A 21,820-nucleotide genomic window follows, 5' to 3' on the forward strand; every position below is an offset into this window, starting at 1 on the left:
CCAGCTCAGAAGGCAAAAAATCTGGGAGTTTTGATTGATAATAAACTAGCACTATCTTACCAGACAAATTCCATCGTCTCTGCCTCCCACTTTTTGATAAAGAAACTCAAGAAGATTCTACCTTACATCCCCACTGACTCTAGATAGATGGTTGTAACCACACTGATTCAGTCACAATTGGAGTACTGTAATGGGCTCTACCTAAGTATGCAGAAGCAATATTAACTCCATGCATGCGGTGCATTTTCCCGCAGTGCGCTGAAGTTTTTAAAAACCCGCGGTTCATGACGAGCTCAGCTCGTCATGAGTGTACGAGAGGTGTACCTCATGACGAGCTGAGCTCGTCATGAGCATCGAAGGGGTTAAAAAAGCTCCAGACAGTTCAAAATGCAGCTGCAAGACTTCCGCTGAATGTCCCTAAGCACAAATCAGTAGCCAAGGAAATTCGTTGACTCCACTGGCTTCCAGTGGAACAACAAATTAAATGAAGTCATTATGTCTAGCATACAAGGCACTGAGCAACACAGGATCACTATTTCTTAGAAATCTCTTTGCCTGGTATGAACCGTCCAGACAGTTACGTTCCACAGGTGCTAGACTTATGAAAGTTCCGAAAATACAATCCTCAAGCTGGGGCGGCCAAAGTTTCTCGTATGGCACCGCAAAACTCTGTGACATGTTCCCAATGGAGCACAGAACTGCAACCTCCTTCACCATCTTCAGGAAAGGGCTTAAAACCTGGCTATTTCAGAACTAGAAGCCTTAGCTGGGCTTACCGCAAACCTAGCGCCCAGACACCTCCGGTTATTTCCCCACTCAATAAATATTACTAACATAACATATTTAACACTAAGTAGTTGTGAAACAAATGATCAATGCCGAACTACTTTTTAAATAGCCCTGTCTAGTTAGCCTGTTTAAGTGGGTGTGCCTCAAAATACCAAGATTACCAGCCCAACTGCTGAGTTCTTTTCAATAGCATGTATCTGATTTTAGTGGGTATGTTCTGCAACCTGCCATTTGTAATAAATCTCTGTTGAGATGCGCCATGGGGACTAAAATCCCTGAATTGTTTCTATCTAGCCCTAATAAATAGTGTCTAGAAGACAGCATCTGGGTTAAGAGGTGTGGTGCTCTCCCTCAAAGAGCTTGGATACTATCTCAACTTTGTACCCCTCATCTCACTGTCTTTACGATTCACAGGTTATCAGCCATTCATGGCTTTGATCTTAGAGGTTACACAGGAGTAATTTTACTTACAAACCTTATCCTCAACCTTTACATGTCTTAGGATGTCCTAATAGTCATGGTTCTTTAAGTGGCAAACTTAATTTGCTTCTACCACCTGCATGTTTTTGTGGCATATGTCTGTCTCAACTAGCCCAGATATGAGTCACTTCTCCTAGTCAATATCTTTCCATTCTTCAGGCTATGGGAGGTGAGTCCCCTGTGGTCTGTTGTGATGTATTCATTGAAGTTGCATCCAGTATCCAAGAATCATTCAATCCTCTCTCAGTACTCAAATTCTGGTTTCCAATGTATTGTTATTAGCATGCTTGAAGGATATGGAAGTCCAAAGCATATATCCCCTTCTTTCAGTCTTGCTCTAAGCACTAGAAACTCTGCTTTCCAGGTTGGTCTCAGGAGAAAAACCTTATAGCACCCCATGGTGGAATGTACCAGTTTTTGTTGACTGCACAAAGTAATTATTGATGCTGAGGACACCTGTTAGTCACGTACCTGAGTCCTCTTTTCAGTTTCCAGTAATGGACTCTAAATCTGTGTACTCTTTGGAGTCCAGTGGAGGTTCAAAAGTTATAGTACAACCCTGTTTTCTTCTGAGGATATTCCTATAGTAGCCCACTGAGACCGTTTAATACAGGCCTGAATCATCTGTCCAGCTCTACCACAAAATAGACACACTCACTAACTTACTGCCTGTTATGCCAAATGGCATGTATGGCAGCAACGAAGGACCTCCACTACTGTCTTTCTTCAACAAGTTTCTGTATGGTGCCCCAGCTGTGATTCAATGTCTTCATTTCTATGTCCACAGATCAACTACAGGTATTCTTTGGCCTGCCTCTCTTCTGTTTGACTCCTGGGATCCAATGGCGAGCTGGTGTTGTGATTGAGTCTTGTTCCCTTCTGATGGTTCTATCCATTTCCATCTTTTTCTTGTAATGATGGTGTTCATGCTCTCTTGCTTGCATCTGGTGAGCAGTTTCTGGTTGGAGATAATTCTTGGCCAGAAAACGCACAAGAATTTCTTCTCTGGTTACTGGTGTGGAAGACTGACAGTTTAGTGATGCCACTTTCATCATCCGCCAGTATTCTGATCCATACAAGATTGTAGACAGAACATAAGTCTAAAAAAGCCTCAGGATTGTGTTGGTGCTATACTGAGGGGACATACAGACACTTTTAAAGATCCTGAGGGCATTCCTGGCCTTGTTCAGTCTGATCTTGATGTCACTGCTTGTCGCACCATCATGTCTGATAGCACTGTCTAGGTAGGTGAACTCCTCAGTCATGGCTAGGTCCTCTACATCCACATTGATCGGTAGAGGGTTTGGGATTTTGAGTGGCATGACATCTGATTTATTCATGTTGATCTTCAGGACCATTTGCTGTACATAGATTTTGCGGTGAGACATATTTTCCTGCATATGCTGTGTGTGCGAGAGAGCAAGGCTAGATCATCCGCATAGTCAAGGACTTTCAGTGTGGAGGATAAGGTCCATTTGACGCCTCTGCCTTGTCTCAAATTGTGCATGGCATCACCCATTTGACAACTAAGTTGAAGAGCAATGCTGATCATGCATCCCTGCTCACACTGGTCTTGACTTTGAAGCTATACTCACTATCTCCCACCTTATAGGTAATATTATCATAGAAGCTCTTTATGAGGATAACTTTCTGCTGTGGTAGGCCATAGGATATCAGAATACACCAGAGGCTGTTCAGCGGATACTGTCCAAGACTTTCACAAAATAAATAAGTTGATGTAAAGTTTTTAGGGCCATTCCCTTCCTAATAGCGACCACAAAGCCATGTATGAATGTTTTGCAACAGCAATTGCGCTCTCAAAAAATTACCACCCTCTTTAAAAGGGTGGTAAACACTCGCAAAAGGGAAGGGGTCCTCAGTTGAACACTTCAGTTTCTGCAAATCCAGGGGAAAATATTTTTTACGGGATGCAAGTGGTCCCAGTGACAACTGCATGCCCTTAAAAAACGTTTAATTTTTCTTTTTTAAATGCATCCCATTTTCCTTTAAGGAAAACGGGCTGTATTTTTAAAAAAACAGCTTTTTTTAAAAGCAGTCCCAGACGTGGAGGTCTGCTGAGCCCAGCAGGCCCCTGGGAAGGCCAGCCATTCCAAATGGGGTCGCAAATTCCGAGTGGCTCATTAATATTCATGAGCCTCGCATTTTGTAACCCCATTGGGAATTGCAATCAGTATCTCTGACACTGTTGTACAGTCTAAATTGCGACTTGCAATTTAAGATGCGCAATCGAGCACAAATTGAAAGTCGCAATTTAGAATGGTCGTACATCTGGCCCATAGTCCGTGCATTCCAGAATCTAATACTGGGCTAGCACTTGGCACTCATCCTGTCAATAGTTTCCTAACGGTTTTGACTACTGTCAATCATGCCTGTCTATTTTAGAGATTCTGGAATTCCCTTGTGCCCCAGAAGATTTATTGCTTGCCTTTTCCTTAACAAATGCTTCCAATGAGACAGAGTTGTTAGCTTTGTACCCAATCCCCAACCTGGAGGACCAGTGCATTGCAATTTGTCTGGTCTTTACTCTTTGACCTGTTTGGGTTGTGTGACCCTGCCAGGAAACTACACACTTGCCAGCTTAGCTGTCTCGGTCATTGAGACATGCAAGGCCCTGAATCACTTCAGGGTAGCAATCCTCTGAGGAGAATATAGATACAGGTCACCCATATATGAAACTCTATTTTACTTTCAGTCACATGATCCCTCACAGCTCTTACATGCCCTGTTTCCCTTCTTGAGCGAATGACTCCACTGAAACCTTCAATTCATCAGATGAGGAGACACTACAGAAATCAGAATGGCTTCCTCTGGACTATCTTCTTTTGTTTCTTGTCTCCTATAAACTACTTTCAGTAAGCAGTGCTAAATCACAAGTTAAGAAGAAGAAGTAGGATGTTGCAGATAAACTAATTCTTGCTTAAATTATTCTTTCACTCCATGTTGAAAAAGAGTACTTTCAACACAGTTAGTTTCATTTACCAGCTGATGTAAATGAGGCACATATGTCAATGCATCCCTATCACCATGCGGAATACCAAACAATTAATCCTCAGTCAAGTACTCCAAGCAAGGATATTCAAACATCATTGTAAATGTTAACCGGAAGAATAATCACAAGACTGTAAACAAGAATCCAAACTGGTTACTAAAGGACTTGCCTAAGCCAAGGCTGATGAAGTAAGACAGATAATCAGGTAAACCACTTTGACGTAGTGTTGATGCAATTGTGCAGAGGAAAAGCATAATTTACCCTAAGAGAATACAAAAGTTCTCTTGACTTCACTGGATCACAAGGAAAACATAAAATATTTAGAAAAGACCACTGGGATCTTGATGCTGGGGTAATCTTTAGCAGCAAATTCTCAAGCCTCAATTGTTGTAACACTCATGAAAGGTCCCTTATGGGTGATCCAAAGAGTTGCTCAAGGAGTAGTTTGAATCACAATCTGTGGAGGTCTTGACACGGGGAAGGTCTCCTGAGTCTTTTTCTTGATTGTCCGTGGAACAAGTGGCTCCTGTTAATAGCCACAGTACCACCCTGCACAGAATAGTGCATGCCAAAAATGTGCCAAGCGTCCCCTTGAGAGCATCCAAAAAGACCTGTTTGGCAATCTATCTGCTCTTGATTGAACATGAAGAATAATACTGAAGGCACCAGCAAAGCATCAAATTCTCACTGACATCAGGAAAGCGAAGAGAGCCAAGCAAAAATTCCAGCTGTAGAATCCGGAAAAAGCTCAAACTGCAAAAAGTTTGAAAGAGGGTGAAGATTGCAATGAAAAATAAGAGACATAATGTAATACAATACATTTTCCTCTCAATATTGCCTCCTGTATATATGATTCAAGAAAAAAATGATATTACAGGAATAGAATTCATTTTCTTTTAGACTTGGAAATTCGAATAACATTCTATAGATAGGCTACCATCTTGGGAAAGATTTTTTGTAAGTTTGGCAACATCAGTTTTCAGAAATGCATGACATTAGGAGGTAAATGTAAAATCCCAAGATTGAGATCCTTTGATCTGCAGTGAATTCTAGAGTCCCTGCAGCCCTTTTAGCCTGGTGCTCCTGGCATCTCAAAGAATTCCCAGTTGGTGGGGATGACAGAGTCATAGGTGCAGGCTATTTCAAAGTTTTCCTGGGCACCCCCATTTTTTGCTGACTGGTGCTAGTAAGGGTCAGGTACTTATAAGAAGGACCCTTATAAAATAGTTTGTATATGCCATGGTGATGGTGAAATTGCACATTTCACTCCCCAAATTGTGATAAAGTGCTTCCCAAATCGACTTTTGTGCTAGGAGCACTGTGGAGTGAGGATCTACAATATTGTTACATATTCAGAACCCCCGAAGTCTCCCCTAGGTGTCCCAGGGTTGGTCGGGGGTCCTGTAGATATAGGCACAGTCCATACAAAATATGTTGGAGAAATTAACCAGTTAATTTTTCCCATAGCACAGCCCCAGCCACATAGGTCAACAATGAAGTCACTTATTATTTAATAGCTAACGCTAGGCTTTACAGAAAAATATAATTCATGGACTTAGGAGAATGGCATTGATAAATCCAACAACATGCTGTTGTTGAATTTATCATTTAATGTACAGAGAAGTTATAAGACATTCTTCTCTGTAAGCCAAAATTCAGCCTTCCAGAGATCTGTTCTGATTGGTCCGAGGTAAGTGGATTAGCCAGACTGCTTTGCTGAAGTGATAAGTGGCACCTGGGGTGAAGAGCCATTCTGGAAGGAGAAGGTTCTGCTGCATAGGAATGTCAGAGCAATGGGGAGGGGTCGTAAACCATGAGCTTCAAAGGCTGACAGACAGAGAAAGCCAGGTCCATCTTTGCCCACACCCCCTCTGAACCCAGTCAGATGGCAGGCTTAAGGAAGGAATGGGCAGATGCCAGGGGAAGGGAGACTATGGAGATGAACCATCCTGGATGTCGGTTTAACCAGCTCTTGCCTCTCTGCTGAGGCTTCTGCCATATTGAATTTTGGAGAAATAGCGCTTTCTGGGAGATCATTGTGCAACACTTTGGAGTAAATGTTCATGCTCTGGTGTGTTGCCCTGCGTCTCACTGTACATGAGTGCCGTCCTGTGTGACCAGAGAGAACACTAAATAAGTATCTGAGAGTTACAGTGCCTCTCAGATCTGCGGCTTGAAACCACAAAATAAGAAGGGTCCATACTGTAAGTTTGGTTTGCACAAAACAGGCCCTGCACTCTAACTGTGCCTGCTGCACAATCTGGAACTACAGTCCTGTGGATAAAACCTCCTTCTAAAGGGACAAATGAGTTGACTCCTTGCAAGCTACAGGTTAACAGCTTACGTGGACGATCACCACCAAGAATCCCAAACCTAGAGTGACTCCAGTGGATTGTGGGAATTGAAGCCCCAATCTTTCAAGTACCATCTTTCTTCAGGGTTATATGTAGCGCAAACTTAACCCGAAGGTATCTAAGCACTTTACATGAGCACCAGTTCTGTTACACAAGGACACAATCATTTTTGTTAGGCACGGGGAGATTAAATGATTTGCCCAGAATCACAGGGTGTTGTGGCCGAGACTTGAATCCGGTTCCCCAGATTTGAGGTCAACCGCCTAGCCGTTAGGCCACATCTTGGAGCTTCCAGAACCTTGGAGTAAGTTTTGGACACTTTGGAACCCTCAAAGGAACTCCAGGAAGAAGTTCCAGAAGTTTGGAGAACTTTGAAGCAACTTATTAAAAAAGCGCCATGGCAACCAAGCCTGCAACCCTCAACCATGAGCCGGCCTGTCATCCAGGTTCATCCTGTTGAAAAGCTCTGCAGGTCCGACTTTCAGAGTTTGACCAGTAGCTGGTTGAAACCCAAGCCGGCGAACCCTCACCGAATCCGGCCTCTTGAAGAGCATTGAGGGATCCCAGGAGAAAAAAACACGTAAAAGGTTATAAGTCTGAAGGTAGACGAGGCGACCGAGACCAACCACAAGAGCCAACCCACCTTCATCCGAGAGCCCGCCTTGACCTCTAGTTTGTTATGATATGACATAATAAAAATTATTTATAGAGCGCACATACACTAGCAGTTCCTTGGCGCTTAAGTGGAGGGGCTGAAGTCACAGCATGCGGTGATGTTAGTTGTATGCTTGGGAGAAAAGCCAGGTCTTGAGCGACCTCCTAAATTGAGAGTAGGGGGATATTAGGCGGAGTTCGGGGTGCAGGGAGTTCCAGAAGAGTGGAGCTTGTGAGGAGAATCTCAAGCCACCATGTTTCTTTTGCATCTGAAGGCGCAGGGGCCAAGAGATTGGAGCCAGAGGAGCGTAGGACGCGGGGAGGGACATAACGGTGGATACGGGAGGAAATGAATGAGAGTCCCTGGGAAGAAAGGGCTTTGTGCATCAAGCAGCAAAGTTTGAAGAGGCTGCGCTGGGCCACCAGGAACCAGTGAAGGCTCTTGAGGAGAGGTTTAGTGTGGCTGAACTTTGGCTGACCATGGATAAGCCTGGCTGCTTGGTTCTGGGTAAGTTGGAGTCGGTGGGATTGGTACGCTGGTATTCCAACGTACAGGGAATTCGCATAGTCAATGCGGGACATGACTAGTCCTAGAGTAACTTGGATAAGGGCTTCATGAGAGAGGAATCTGCTAATTTTCATGATACGGCATAAGTGGAAGAAGCAGACAGAGACCACCGAGTTGATTTGGGCCCTCATGGAGAGGTCATTGCTGATGGTGACGCCTAGGCTCTTGACCGAGTTAACAGGGGGTGGTGGAAAGCCCAGGGAGAGGGACCAGAAGTTGGAATTCCAGGGATTACCTGGAGGCCCCGTGAGGACCAGCTCGGTCTTGCCAGGATTAAGTTTGAGCTGGTTTACGTTCATCCAACTGCTGATGAAGGTCATGGTGGAGGGGGAGGGATCGATGTTGAAGATGAGCTGGAGGTCATCTGCATAGTTGAAGATGATTACTGATCTTTTTTGGAGTTCGGAGATCAGGGGGAGACTATACAGATTGAACAAAAGGGGGAGAGGGAGGAACCCTGTGGGACTCCGCAGGTGATGTTTTTTTCTCCGAGGTGAAGGTGGAGAGGCGAACCGCTTGACTGCGGTCTTGGAGGAATGAGGTGAGCCACCTCAGCGGCGGGCAACGGATGCCGGCGTTCTCGACCCGATCGAGAAGGACAGCGTGGTCGACGGTGTCGAACCCCGCCGACAAATCCAGGAGCACCAGTGTTTGTGAGGTGTTCAGATCGGCCCCCTTTCTAAGTTCATTGTGGACAGCCAGGGCAATGGATTCAGGTGAGTGTTGAGGCCTGAACCCAGCTTGGTGGGGGTCTAAGTAGTGGGAGTTTTCCACAAAAGTACTGAGGCAGTTTGCTACGAAGGCCTCCAAAATTTTGCCCAAGAAGGGGAGTAACGAAATGGGGCGGAAGCTACATAGTGCCCCAGGGTCAGCTCCTGGTTTTTTGAGGATGGGGGCGAAACTATCGCTCTTTTGAAAGAGTTGGGGACCAAGCCAGAGGTAAGGGAATTGTTAAAGAGAGAGAGGGGAGGGTCATGAATGTTAAGGAAGATCTCCCGGGCAATATGTGGGGGGCAGCTGTCCCGTGGAGAGCCGGAGCGAACTTTCCTACGGAGGGGAAAAAAACCTCCTGAGAGATCAAGGGGAAGTTGGGGAAGAGAGAGGAGTTACGAGGTGCGTCGCAGAGATCAGGGGTGAGGCGGCCTTAGGGATACTGGTTTTAATTTTTGTAATCTTCTCAATAAAAAAACTGTTGAGTGAGTGTCAGAGGGATTGTGAGGGATTGTGATGGCAAGGGTTTGATAGTAGCACGGTCGGGTTTCACTAGTTCTTTAACTATTGAGAAGATATCTTTAGCTTTACAGGATGAGTTCAGGATTTTGGAGGAGAAGTATTCAGTTTTAGCTACAAAGATGGCGGATTTGTAGTCTCTTAAGGCAGCAAGGAAGGTGGATTTTTTGAGGGGACAGTAGTCCAGTCTCCACTTGTGCTCAATTTGGCGTAGAGGTTGTTTCCTGTCTTTAAGGTCCTTAGTGAACCATAGCTGGGCATCGTGGGGTTGTTTATTATTGAGTTTTTTCAAAGGAGCAAAGGTATCTCTCGGTTGGGCTATTGAGGTCTTTGGCCTGTGTATGAACTGAGAGTGGTGAACCGGAGTGTTGGGGGAGACTCGGTATAGACGTAGCGAGGGAAGCACAGAGGGTAGGGATGTCTACCTGACTCCAGTTCCTGATCATAAGAGAATTGGAGGTGCGAGGTTTCATAGTGGTGGGTTTAAGGATGGAGAAAGAGATAAAAAAAAGTGGTTGGACCAGGCACAGGGGTAGATCTGGAAATTAGAGATGTCTAGGTTTGAGACCCCGGCCTGGTCCAAGATGTGTCCTTTAATGTTGGTGTTACAAAAGAAGGGGTTTACCCATTGAAGTCACTGGGAACTGCTGGGTGCTAAATGGTACATAAAGAGAGAAGTCCCAGTACGTGATATCAAATTTACACAAAGCTTAATACAAATAGTGAAATAAAATGCATGAGAAATACCAAGTTGACACACTGTTATTTAATCACAATGTATATTAGACTGCATATATCATTTTCCGCAATAAAAATGCATTAGTGCCCCAGGGAGTGAAAGGGTGGGATAAGGTGTTAAGTGAGACAAGAGGAATGTGCAGAATCGAGCATAGTGAAGGGAATAAGCCCAAAACATGAAAATACATAACAAAACATCACTCTGGCTACAACAGAGAGCCTGTTTATGAAATAAAGCAATCAATGCTCATCAAATAATTGTCAACAACGTGCTACCAGCGCTTATGTTACTATTCTGAATGTTGGTCGCGCAAGTCGGTGCGGGGTTGTATCTGTCGACGTTTTGACCCCAAAGCATAGGATTAGGTACACGTGGGACCTTAAAACGGGGTCTTCATCTGGACATACGGGATGTAGCGGGGCAGGTTATTCATGGAAAATAGGGCCTGCCGGCTCCAAAATGGATTGGAGAAACACAGAACAACTTTAAACGTTGTCAAATGCGCTGGAATCTCTTTGTGTCAATTGCCTCATCACGGTCAGCAAACTAGTCAACTGACGGGTCCATCAGAGCCGTACGTCAGGGAGAGAGCCGCAAACGCGGTCTGAGTATTCTTAGGAAAAAGCCAGGGGGTCCTCTATGACAGACGAGTTAACAGTGGTTTCATGTGGGTGGCCACTTTAATGTGCTGGGTAAAGTTCAGACCATTTAGTGAGTCTGTGAAGTCCCTCGAGCAAGCGCTTTCGCACTGGTCGTAAGGCCAGTAGTTGAAGTCCCCTATGATGAGGATTTTGGCCTGGTTTATGGCCAGGTCGGCTGTCATGCTACTAAATAACTGAAGAAAATTCGGTAGGTGGGCAGGTGGCCTGTAGAAGAGGGCACAGGTTAAGGGGAGACTATTGGAGTCGTGTTTGAACAGCAGGAAATCAACCAAAAGGATTTTGGAGGTGGTAATGGAGATGATTTTGTGGAAATGAGAGATAATGGCAGGGACCTCTCCCCCTATTTTCCCCACTGGCCTGTTTGTCTGGAGGATATAATAGTTGTCGGGGATGGCAGCCAGAATATCCGGAGTGGATTCAGGTGTAAGCCATGTTTCTGATAAAAGCAAGATGTCTGGCTTGATGGAGTCTAAGAGATAAAAGATCTCGAGCTGGTGTTTGACAAAAGAACGAGTATTTAGATACCATATGGATAAGTGGTCTTGGTCAGGACTGCAAAAGTGAGGGGGAGTTATAGGCTCTAAGACCCTGGGACTTGTGAGGGATGTGTGGGGAGGGGGCCCGGGGGAGGGACGGGAGTGGTGTTTGTTGACTGCAGTATTCTGACGGTTTTTAGGGAGCTGAGAAGGTGTGGGTGAATAGGCCATTGTCCCTGAAGAGATTTAAGCTCCCTTGATGTGTAACTTTGAGGAAATTGGGCAGGGTGCGTGGTCGTTGGCCCCGGTCGGCCGCGGACAGGCGCAGACGGGCTTGCATTTGAGCGCATTTGGCGCGCCAGTGGCGCGTGTCCGCTGCGCAACTGGAAGCACATCCCTAGTTATAGGAGGGGACACTGTGTTAATCACGGTGCTCCACCCCCAACTGGCGTACCTTCAGCGCGTGTCCACAGCGCGAAGAGAATCACAGCCCCGGTTAAAGGCAGCGGCACGGTGCTAATCTCGGTGCTCCGCTCCCAACTGGCAGCTAGGAAAGACTGCCATCCTGTGTGAGCCTGCACCCTCCACAACAATCGGGGTAGCCCCGCGGTGGACTGGGCTGCAGGCAGCAAGTGCAGGAGGTGAGGAAAATTATTTTTAGAAGTAGTGTGCAAATAGCAGCAAAGTGCGGGTTTAAAATACAATTTAAAAGCGAGCAAGCAGCAGGGTGCGAGTGTTACTTATGTGCGACTGCTGGGCATGAAATCACCGAGCCTTATGTCCCCCACAATGATTTCCACAGCGTACCTTCAGCGCGTGTCCACAGCGCGAAGAGAATCACAGCCCCGGTTAAAGGCAGCGGCACGGCGCTAATCGCGGTGCTCCGCCCCCAACTGGCAGCGAGGAAAGACTGCCATCCTGTGTGAGCCTACACCCTCCACAACAATTGGGGTAGCCCCGCGGTGGACCAGGGTGCAGGCAGCAAGTGCAGGAGGTGAGGAAAATTATTTTTAAAAGTAGTGTGCAAATTGCAGCAAAGTGCGGGTTTAAAATACAATTTAAAAGCGAGCAAGCAGCAGGGTGCGAGTGGTACTTACACTGAAAAGCTCCGGACGTCTGATTTCCATAGGTTTGACCGTGAGCGCATCACAAGGCAAGACGGTGAACCCTCTTCGAATTTGAACTGGTGGAGACCTTCGAGGGACCCGAGAGTAAAAACTCCAGAAAAGTTTCTTAGTCAGCAGGTAAAAACTTTGAACAAGGACTACTGCGCAGAGCTCCATCTCGGTCAGCCTGGAAACGTTGACTTTATTCTCAGTCTAGCGCGACCAGATGTCCCAATAGCATTACAGGTTTCCATGTGCTATATAGTGATAAATCTTTAAAAAATCATATATACGATTCTCTATATTGGATTATTTTCGTTTTGGCGTCATTTTAAAGATAGCACTATTCTCTATTAACTATTTTTATAAATTGGTGTTGGATTTTTAGTTTGTGTTGTGTCTTAATTATTTACTGAATTGGTGTTTTTAAATGCTTTACATGCCTGTCTCTGAAGTTATGCCTGGCTGCTTGCAGCCAAGCAACCAAGGGTTGAGCATGGGTACAGACCTATTCTGAGCCCTATATTGTGCTATTGGCCTTATTGCCAGTGGTTGATATAAATTAACAACTACTAATAATCCACTTTCCAGAACAGGCTCTTTCGAGGATGTAACAAGTTGACATAAAAAAGGACTGCAAATATGAAACAGGACAAGGAACAATAATACCTAAGGCATTAAGGAACAGGGACAGATGAAGTATAATATCAAGATAGGTACTGGTAAATCAAGGAATCAAAGTACAGATTCACACATAAAATAGGAATAGGTCTTCACGCAAAACAGCAATTCAGGTACAGGTAGAGTCTCAGTAGTAAGCCGGTTGAAATAACTTGCAGCACTGAACTCAAGAAAAATACCTGGCTGTACTGGAGAGCAGTACATGTCCAGAGATGAAGAGCCAGGTAAAAGCAATCAGCCAAGTACTCAGTATCAGAACTTCAACAATAGAGTGAAGGTTGCATTGGCACTTGAAGAGGGCAAACAGACTACAGAAGGCACATGAAGGCTTGCAGAGAAACCAGAAATTGAGTGTGGATCTCAGCAGAGACAGAGAAGTTTGGAAAACCTATATGAAAGCATTAGAGAATACGTATGGACTAGAGACTATGATGACAAACAGAATTTCACCTGCCAACATTATCTTGGTAGGTTTTCATGCAGGAATGTGCTACATGGACCAGCATGCATCAGTGTGCCAGTGTAAACACCAGCCAGGGCTGGAATGAGAAGTTGAGCAAGGTTTGCAGCATGGCAGTGCTGTATTGTGAACCGTGATGAATTTTGTGCCTTCAATGCCCTTGGAAGTGCCTCCTGGTGGCAGAATGGCAGAATCCTGATAGGTTTAAAGACCCACCATATTAAGTGTCAAAGTTCTTTCCAAATGTGCTGCTCCTGTAAACAGCAGAAACCCATAATTGTTTCGAGGATGTGGATTAAATTATGTGAGAGGCTGCCTCAGGATATGATGTACACTTATGTAAGTGGACACCTTGCATTGATCCAGACAACCCTTATGGTGATTTTAGTTGCTTTAGACAACCTTAGAAAGCTCTGTAAGTGGTATCTGTAGAGAGCAACCTTCAGGCTTAGTCCAGAAGGAGTGTAAAGCAGCTTGTTTTACCAGAACACAATCTTATAGGTATAGATTAGGTGAAAAAGAACCACACAGTGTATTTATAAAAATATGTATTTATAATAAGACACTCATTAACACATTCAGATGTCTCTTAGCAGCAGATATACCCAATGCACGCAATACTTCTCAATAGAAACAGGTACTTAGCATAGAATACACAGTGGTCCCCAGGGGGAGACCAAACCATATACTAAAAAAGTGGTATGCGAACCACAACTCGAGTCAAGACAATACTCAGGGGATGTAGAAGTGCCAGACCCAAGAAACCACCCAAGGTGAGTATCTAGGAGCCCCGCAGAGGTCATGTGCAGTGCAGGAACATGACTTCGTTCTCCGTACAAATCAACGTGTAAGTAGCGGTTGCAATTCTAAAGAAAGAGGACCCTTCCCAGTGGAACCTGAAGAAACCCCATGAAAGACAAGAGGGTGGAGAGCCACCCCACCCATGGATACCCTTGGAAACAGGTTACTTGCGCCAGGGAAGCCGGGTGCATAGGTGTGAAGTGGCATCGAAAACCGCTGTCAAACTCAATGGGAGACTTCAGGAAGATGCTGTTACTGGAGAAGGTGAAAGTGTCCGGAAGAACCCAAAGGTGGATTCAAGATGTGAAGAACCTGCAAGCAGAGGGTACAGAGTCTATGCCAAATGGGAGTGAGCAGGGAAGATGAATGCCCACCAATATCAGGGGTTGCAGCAAAGCTGACGGTGACCTTGAAACTGCAGCGATGCTGTGGATGACCAGGAGCTGGATACGAGCCGTCACATGTCAGATGTCAAGAGTTGAGGGGTCGGTGTCCATCGGGAGCAGCAACAAGCCTCTGCAACTGCAGCCAATGTGGAAGTTGAAGAAGGTACAATGTCAGGACCAGCAAGGTCCAGGAGACTCACCACAAGCAGGGAAGTCAGGGCAGACTCCGAGCAATCAGGGGAGCCCAAAGAATTCAAAGGTGACCCTCCATAGTACCCAAAGGCAGTGGAGTTGCAAGAGGACCTCGAACAGCTCACTAAAGAAGCAGGCCCATGGTGCAAGCTGGAGATGCTTGTGGTTGTGGCTACTGAGAGCCCAAATATCTTGGTGGAAGGAAGCCAACAAGTCTTTGCAACTGCAAGTTGACGTAGTGCACAGGGGTTCGGTTCCTGTGGCTCTGACGAAGGATACTAGCCTCAAACTTGGTGAGAGGACAGGGCAGGCCTCAGGGGATGTGAAGAACCACCACCTGTGTTGCTGAGCCTTTCAGACTCTATGGGAGCCCAGGATCAGCAGACCGGTCAGTTTACTTATTGTCCGGGTCTTGAAGACTGATACTGGGAGCACTGAGGGCCTAACAGAGGGCCTTTACAGTGCTTGAAATAATACATCCCACACCGTTTACGGTGTGGGAGGGTATGATTCCATCATGTTTGATACCAAACATGATAGGGTTTGATACAGCCAGTTTTGAGATGGTCATCGCGTAATGACGAGGTGCCCTTCTATATGTTGCATAGATGTCTCACTTAAAAACTGGGAAAATGGACTCCGAAGGCTGTAGGGGTGTTCTGCTCATGCATGGGCACCCTCACTTAGAACCAAGCACCCTGCCTTCAGGTTTAAAAAGGCCTGCTGTGTGGGTGACTTATAGGTTTTAAGTGCAGTGACCCTAGATATAGGGAACCTATATCTTTCGTAAGTGGGGTTAGCCCCAGCTTACACAGGCTGCAATGGCAGGCCTGTAGTGACAGTGTGAATGGCCTCCCATGGGTGGCATAATACATGCTTCAGCCCATGGGGGTATTTATGCCCTGGGTACTTTATTACCGTATACTAGGGACTGCTAAAGGTATCCCAGTAACCAATCAAGGATGTACCTAAGTACTTACCTTAACAATTATGGGGAGAAAGCAGAGAGACTGGGGTCCTGATTAGCAGGATCCTAGTCACACTAGTCAGAAACAGCATAGCACCAGGCAAAAAGTGGGCATAACCATACAAGGAGCTCCTACTTTCCTACATATTACAATTCACAATTTCTGAGCAGATCTGAAAAGTGCTTAATACTATGTGATAGATGTATGCATTTGAGCTATGGAAATACTCTTTGACTCAGGACAGGTGACTAAGCCCAAACTTAATATTTCATCCTTTACAACTTTTTGTTTTTACCTGATCATGCAACTGTTATGATTTGTAGGTCACCTATATACAAACAAGCATTCTCCGACTAAACATTAACAATCAATGCCTGAAGCAAAACAATTAAGCTTTATCAAGTACTCCAATGCATTTATTTGTACTGGATTCTTGTGGTGTCTGTTTGATGTAATTACAGCTCTCTGAATCATTTTGGTATAAAGGTAACGAGTTTCCCTGAAATCCTGTGGGGAAAGGGGTATTACATCACTCCAGATTGCATCTAAAACATCCAATCATCAAAAGGACAAACTTTAATGAACATAATAAAAAAATTGATGATTTGATCTAAAATGGTGGACACAACTTTCTAATTTTCTTTGTATCATATATTTCTGTAAATCATTTGGCGTTACATATAACACACATTACATGCTCCTGCCAAAAGGTTAACAGAGATCACAACACAGAATGATGACCTATTTATTAACTGTAAGGAAACAAAGCACCTAGTAAGCACTAGTAGCCTGCCCAGAGAAGCATTAATTGACCCTGACAATCTAATCAATACAATCTACGTAAGTGCTCAATCAATGCTCAACTACACCTACCCAAAAGAGCCACGTAGTTAGCAAAATCCTATACTCAAGAAGGTCAATTAAGGTTTAGTTGAACAATTGTTTGAAAAAGTGTGAAATAATGAGAGCTCACCCAGTTTTAGCATCAAGTTCAACTTGCTGTACATAAATGGTTATTTTGTGTTAATTGAAGCATACACGATAAGTCACTTGGGAATACTTTGGTGATGGTTGTCAAAAACTAGTGTTTGTGCAAATGAAAGGAAGTAAGTGAATAAAATAATATGTTTGTTAACAATAAAAATAATGTATATTGCAATATGTGTAACAAATTGTAAAAAAGTGCCTCAATGCCTCCTATGAATGCATTATTGAATTCTGGACATTTATGCAAGATTGAACTTTTCAATGCAAAGAATGTTGTTAGAAACTTGTTTTTTGATTGCAGAGGTATGCACACTGTCCAAGCAGGTACCACAATCATAGCCAGTGTATGTGTAGTAGAAACTAAGGGCATGATGTATGACCAGTGTTAATTGCGACTCACAATTTGCGCTCGATTGCAAGTCGCAAATTGTGAGTCACAATTTACAATGTACAACAGTGTCAGAGACACTGATTGCGGTTCTCAATGGGGTAGCAAAATGTGAGCCTCATGAATATTAATTAGGCACTCGCAAGTTGCGACCCCATTGGGAATGACTGGCCCTCCCAGGGATGGTGGCCTGATGGGCTTAGCAGACCTCCATGTCTGGGATAGCTTTTCAATAAAGCTGTTTTTGTTTTCTTAAATGCAGCCTGTTTTCCTTAGAGGAAAACAGGCTGCATTTAAGTAAAAAAAAGGAAATGTTTTCGTTTAATTTTTTAAGGACAGGTAGTGGACCCTGGGACCACTGCCTGCCCCCCAAAATATTTCCCCCTGTAGTTGCAAAGGCGAAGGGGTCCCCTGGGGACCCCTTCCCAATTGCGACTGCATTACCACCCTTTTGAAGAGAGCGGTAAATTGCAGATGTTTTGCGACCGCAGTTGCGGTCGCAAAACATTCGTACATGGCTTGTGATTCACTATTAGGAAAGGAACACCCCTTCTTAATAGCGAGTCGCAAAACACTATTTTGAGAGTCGCAAAATAGTGTTAGTACATGCCCATGAGTAAAATTGCATTCGAAAACGGGTCGCAAACCCGTTTGTGCATGCACCTTTCCATCGTACATCTAGCCCTAAAACCATACCTGTGCTCCCATTCTGCTAGTTTGGCACAGAGCAATCAGGCTAAAGTAAAGAGGCAATGTGCAAAGTGTTTGTGCACACACAGTAACACAGTGAAAACACCACAAACGTACTCCCAGCCGTGGCCCGTCCAGATAGGAGCATTGGGCCAGGTGGGGGAATTTCGACAGATGACGACGAGGGAAATGTAATTATTAATTTATTTTCCCTCATGGTCATCTGTTGAATCCCCCCCAATCCGGCCCCACCACTCTTACCTGCATGGGCCACTCCTGCGTACTCCACACCAGTGTAGAAAAATAGCCAATATGTATCTGAGTAAAACAAGACCAAAATGACAAGATATGAATTTTATAAGGTTAAATCACAATGCAGTGCTTAGAAGTTCATAGTTAGAACTGGGGCTAGCTGGTCGTGCTAGACCAGGACAAATCCAAAAGTTCAGTCCGACTGCGATGGAGCATGGACTGGATATAGGAGTCACGCAGACCCACTGAGAGTACCTTGGATGCATCGAAGCTCAGGGACAATGCATTAAAAAAAAAGAGAGAATGCATTGCGGTTGAAGGCAGTGCATTAGTTCTGAAGTCGGGCAACGTCGTTGATGCATCGATGTCAAGAGCACCATGCATCGGCTCTGAGGTGTCGATGCCGAACTGCTGAGCTGTAGGCAATGCATACCACGAAGCACTGCAAGGCCAGGAATGCATCAAAGTTGGGGACGGTGTGTTGAAGATGTCTGCGATCCAGTTACTGAGACTCAAGGAGCAGTGGGGATTCAGAGGTGCTGCATTGGCAAAGTTGTGGCTACGTTGTAAGTCAGTCATTGCGTTACTCATTTGGCAGGCAGTGTCCACAGCTTTGGTACAGGCAGCTGTGATACGTCAATATTGCAGAGAAATGCGACGGTTCCGAACGATGCTTCTCTGTCCATTAGTTGGTTTCTTGGTTTGCAGTGCCAACCACTCACTTCCAAGGACCCAGGACTGGATTTGGCACCACTTGGCATAGCAGGACTCACAGCAGAGCAGCCTAGGTGCTGGTAGCAAGATGCAGGTGAAGTTTTTGTTATCCCTGAGACTTCAGGTAGCAGGTCAACACAACAAAGCAAGCAGCAAAGTGGCTCTGAGTGTCAGATGTCCAGTACTTATACCCATTTCAGCCTTTGAAGTAGAAAGACTTCAGAGAAAGGTCTTTGTAGTGCACAAAACCCTGGCCTTCCCTACCTTGGCTCCTGACACACTGCAGGGGGATATGCAACTCTTTGCGTCAGGGGAGGCGCAGTCCTATTCAGGTATATGTGTCAGCTCCTCCTTCTCACTCTAGCTCAGGACAACCCATTAGCCTGGTGATGGGCCATCAGGATCTGCAGGGCACACCTCAGCTCCCTTTTTTGTATGATTGTCGGAGGGAATGCACAAAACCCAGCTTTCACCCAACAAAGACTTGTATTCCAGAGGCAGACAAAGGCACAGAATGGTTAAAGTAATAAAATGCCAACATTCTAAAAGAAGCATTCCCAGACCCGTAATTTAAACACCAACTTTACTAAAAGATGTGTTTCTAAATTGTGAGTCCAAGATACTAAACTTACTCTTCCTATGAAATACAAGTTTATCAGTTCTTTACCATCAGGACATGTAAAATTCAAAAGCATATGTCCTACCTTTTTAGGCCTGGCAAGTAGGTGAGCTTGCATGGTCGAAATGGCAGTTTGAAACTGAATTCACAGGCTCTGCAATGGCTAGGCTGAGACATGTTGGAAGGGCTACTCATGTAGGTTGCACAATCAGTGCTGCAGACCCGCTAGTAGCATTTGATTTACAGGCCCTGGGTACAGATAGTTCTGTGTACAGATAGTGCTGTGTACTAGGAACATATCAGTAAATCAAATATGCCAATTGTAGAGAAAACATCACATTTTAGACAGAGAGCACATGCACTTTAGCACTGGTCAGCAGTGAAAAAGTGCACAGAGTCCTAAAGCCAGCAAAAAAGAAGTTCAGCACTCAGTCAAAAACAGGCGTTCAGAATGCAAAAGGTCTGGGGAAAACACTACAAACAATGCCAGGTCTAACAAATGTATATTTCAACAACGTATAAGGAGAGTTACTAATGCATTTATCATCTTAATAGAAATGGATATAATCTATTCCTATGAGGGAAACTATATATTTCATATACTAAATAACTTTGAGGCATGATTGATGCTTTAGAAAGCTAGTGAAATAAATATCTACTATAAACGAACGTTGCTTCATCCTGTTCCATATATCACTATTGCAGCTGGTCGAGAATAATTATTTTTAATTTATCTGCAATGTTTTTAATGGGCGCATCTTCATCAGTTCTGCTTTTTTAGAGAAAAAATGGAGAAACTCCTATTTAGATTGAAGTGGGCCCTATCTGTACCAAGCGAAGAACGTGTTCTAGAATCTTGCCAACTCAAAAACTGTCACAGTGTCAAAGGTTAATATTAAATTATTAAAGTAGACCACTGCAGTGTTAAAGTACACTGTTAAAGTAGACTATTGGTGTGTTAAAGTAGACTGTGAAAGTGGACTATTACTGTGTTAAAGTAAACTGTTATGGTATTAAAGTAGACTATTACATTATTGAAATAAAGTATTACAGTGTTAAAGTGGACTATTACAGTGTTACAGTGGACTACTACTGTGATAAAGTAGACTATTACTGGTGTTTACAGAGTTTGGTATTCCCAAGGGTTGATGTATTGGTTGGGAGGCAGCTGCACACATTGTCCCATTACTGCTTCCAAGAGAGACTGTCCACCCATTCTCTGCCCATACATAGTGATATGCAGCGTGTGTGCTATCTTCAAGTAACCCTGTTTTGCTATGTCCAGTGCTTCAAATGTCCAGCAGTTTGTCTATGCATTTCAATTCTTATCTTCATAATTTTTATGAGCATAATTGCCCGCAGTTTTTACAATGTGTGCTAGTTGCCCATGATGCATTGTGACACCAAAATCACCTTACTGCTTGATTGTGTGAGTGCAAACGCAAAGCCCTTCAGTAAATTCCATGTGATATTTTAGTTGAAGGGTCCTTTTAGAGATCTCGAGACCACCACAACTATCAACAGTAATGCATCTCTTGAATGGCATATTCAATTGTCATATGTGTCATAATGAATGCATTGCGAATAGACAAAGTTTAGAGAAATGGTTCCCTCTCATTAAAAGTTTTTAACCCAAATGCAGAAGAATAAAATAGACATTTTTTCAGCACTGCGCTCTTGGAGCCAGAACAAGCACTGTTGTTTATGTATCCCTGTACCTTGCATGTTATCTCCTCAGTTGACAGATTGAGGACATCTGCAGCAGATGAGTGACACAGATATAGATGATTTGAGTTTTTGCGAACCTCCTTGAAAAAAATAATTGTTTCTAATCACCGACTTGATGCATGAAGTCCTGCGTCTGAAAGGTGGCTCATGTTGAGTAGAAAAGGAAAAAGGTATGACTGGCATTGCAGGGCATGTAGTAATAGACAAGTCCCCTAACCCTGAAAACCACAAACTTCTCACAGCTGGAGTATGCTGAATAGCCTGGAGTCAAGGTGCATGTGCATTTTTTCATGTGATGCTTTAATTTTTCAGACCAGATTGCACTAAACCACAGGACCATTGTGTGCCCGATGATTGACGTCATTGACCACAATCACTTTGGATACGAGGCGCAGGCCGGAGACGCCATGCGGGGAGCATTCGACTGGGAAATGTACTACAAGAGAATCCCCATTCCTGCTGAGCTTCAGAGAGCTGACCCCAGCGACCCCTATGAGTAAGTAGCCGTGACCGGTGGTGGGAAGGGGGTATCAAAGAATGGGAGATGTCGATAAGTTGGGCCAGTTTTATTGTGGATGGCCTGAAGATCATTTACTGCAAATTAAAGGCAATGCACACATTGGTCAACACATACAAACCACCAAAGCAGATAGCAAGATACCAGACTGAAGCTAATGACTGTGCAGATCATCTGATGTGGGTGAAAAAATGTGGGTAGGAGTTCATAAGGAAGAAACAGAGGGGTCTGGAGACTGAAGGAGGAGCATATTATCTCTCATATTCTCTCTTGGTTGTTTGAGGGCAGATAAACTACTGTTGGAAATGGATTAAAAACAGGGTATAATCTTCATAATTCCCCACAGCATTTTTGGCATAGTCGCCATCT

General features: G+C 44.4%; 1 protein-coding gene across 1 annotated transcript in view; it reads left to right on the forward strand.

The window, feature by feature from the left end:
• Window positions 1-21,820, forward strand: part of LOC144820016 (polypeptide N-acetylgalactosaminyltransferase-like 6) — a 607,986-nt gene that overhangs the window by 46,497 nt on the left and 539,669 nt on the right. The window contains exon 2 of the mRNA XM_078677677.1: window positions 21,247-21,430. Within this exon, the coding sequence (XP_078533803.1) occupies window positions 21,247-21,430 (184 nt within the window). The remainder of the gene's footprint in view (window positions 1-21,246; window positions 21,431-21,820) is intronic.

The sequence above is a fragment of the Lissotriton helveticus genome, chromosome 2_1 (assembly GCF_964261635.1).
Source record: "Lissotriton helveticus chromosome 2_1, aLisHel1.1, whole genome shotgun sequence".
Taxonomy (NCBI): Eukaryota; Metazoa; Chordata; class Amphibia; order Caudata; family Salamandridae; genus Lissotriton; species Lissotriton helveticus.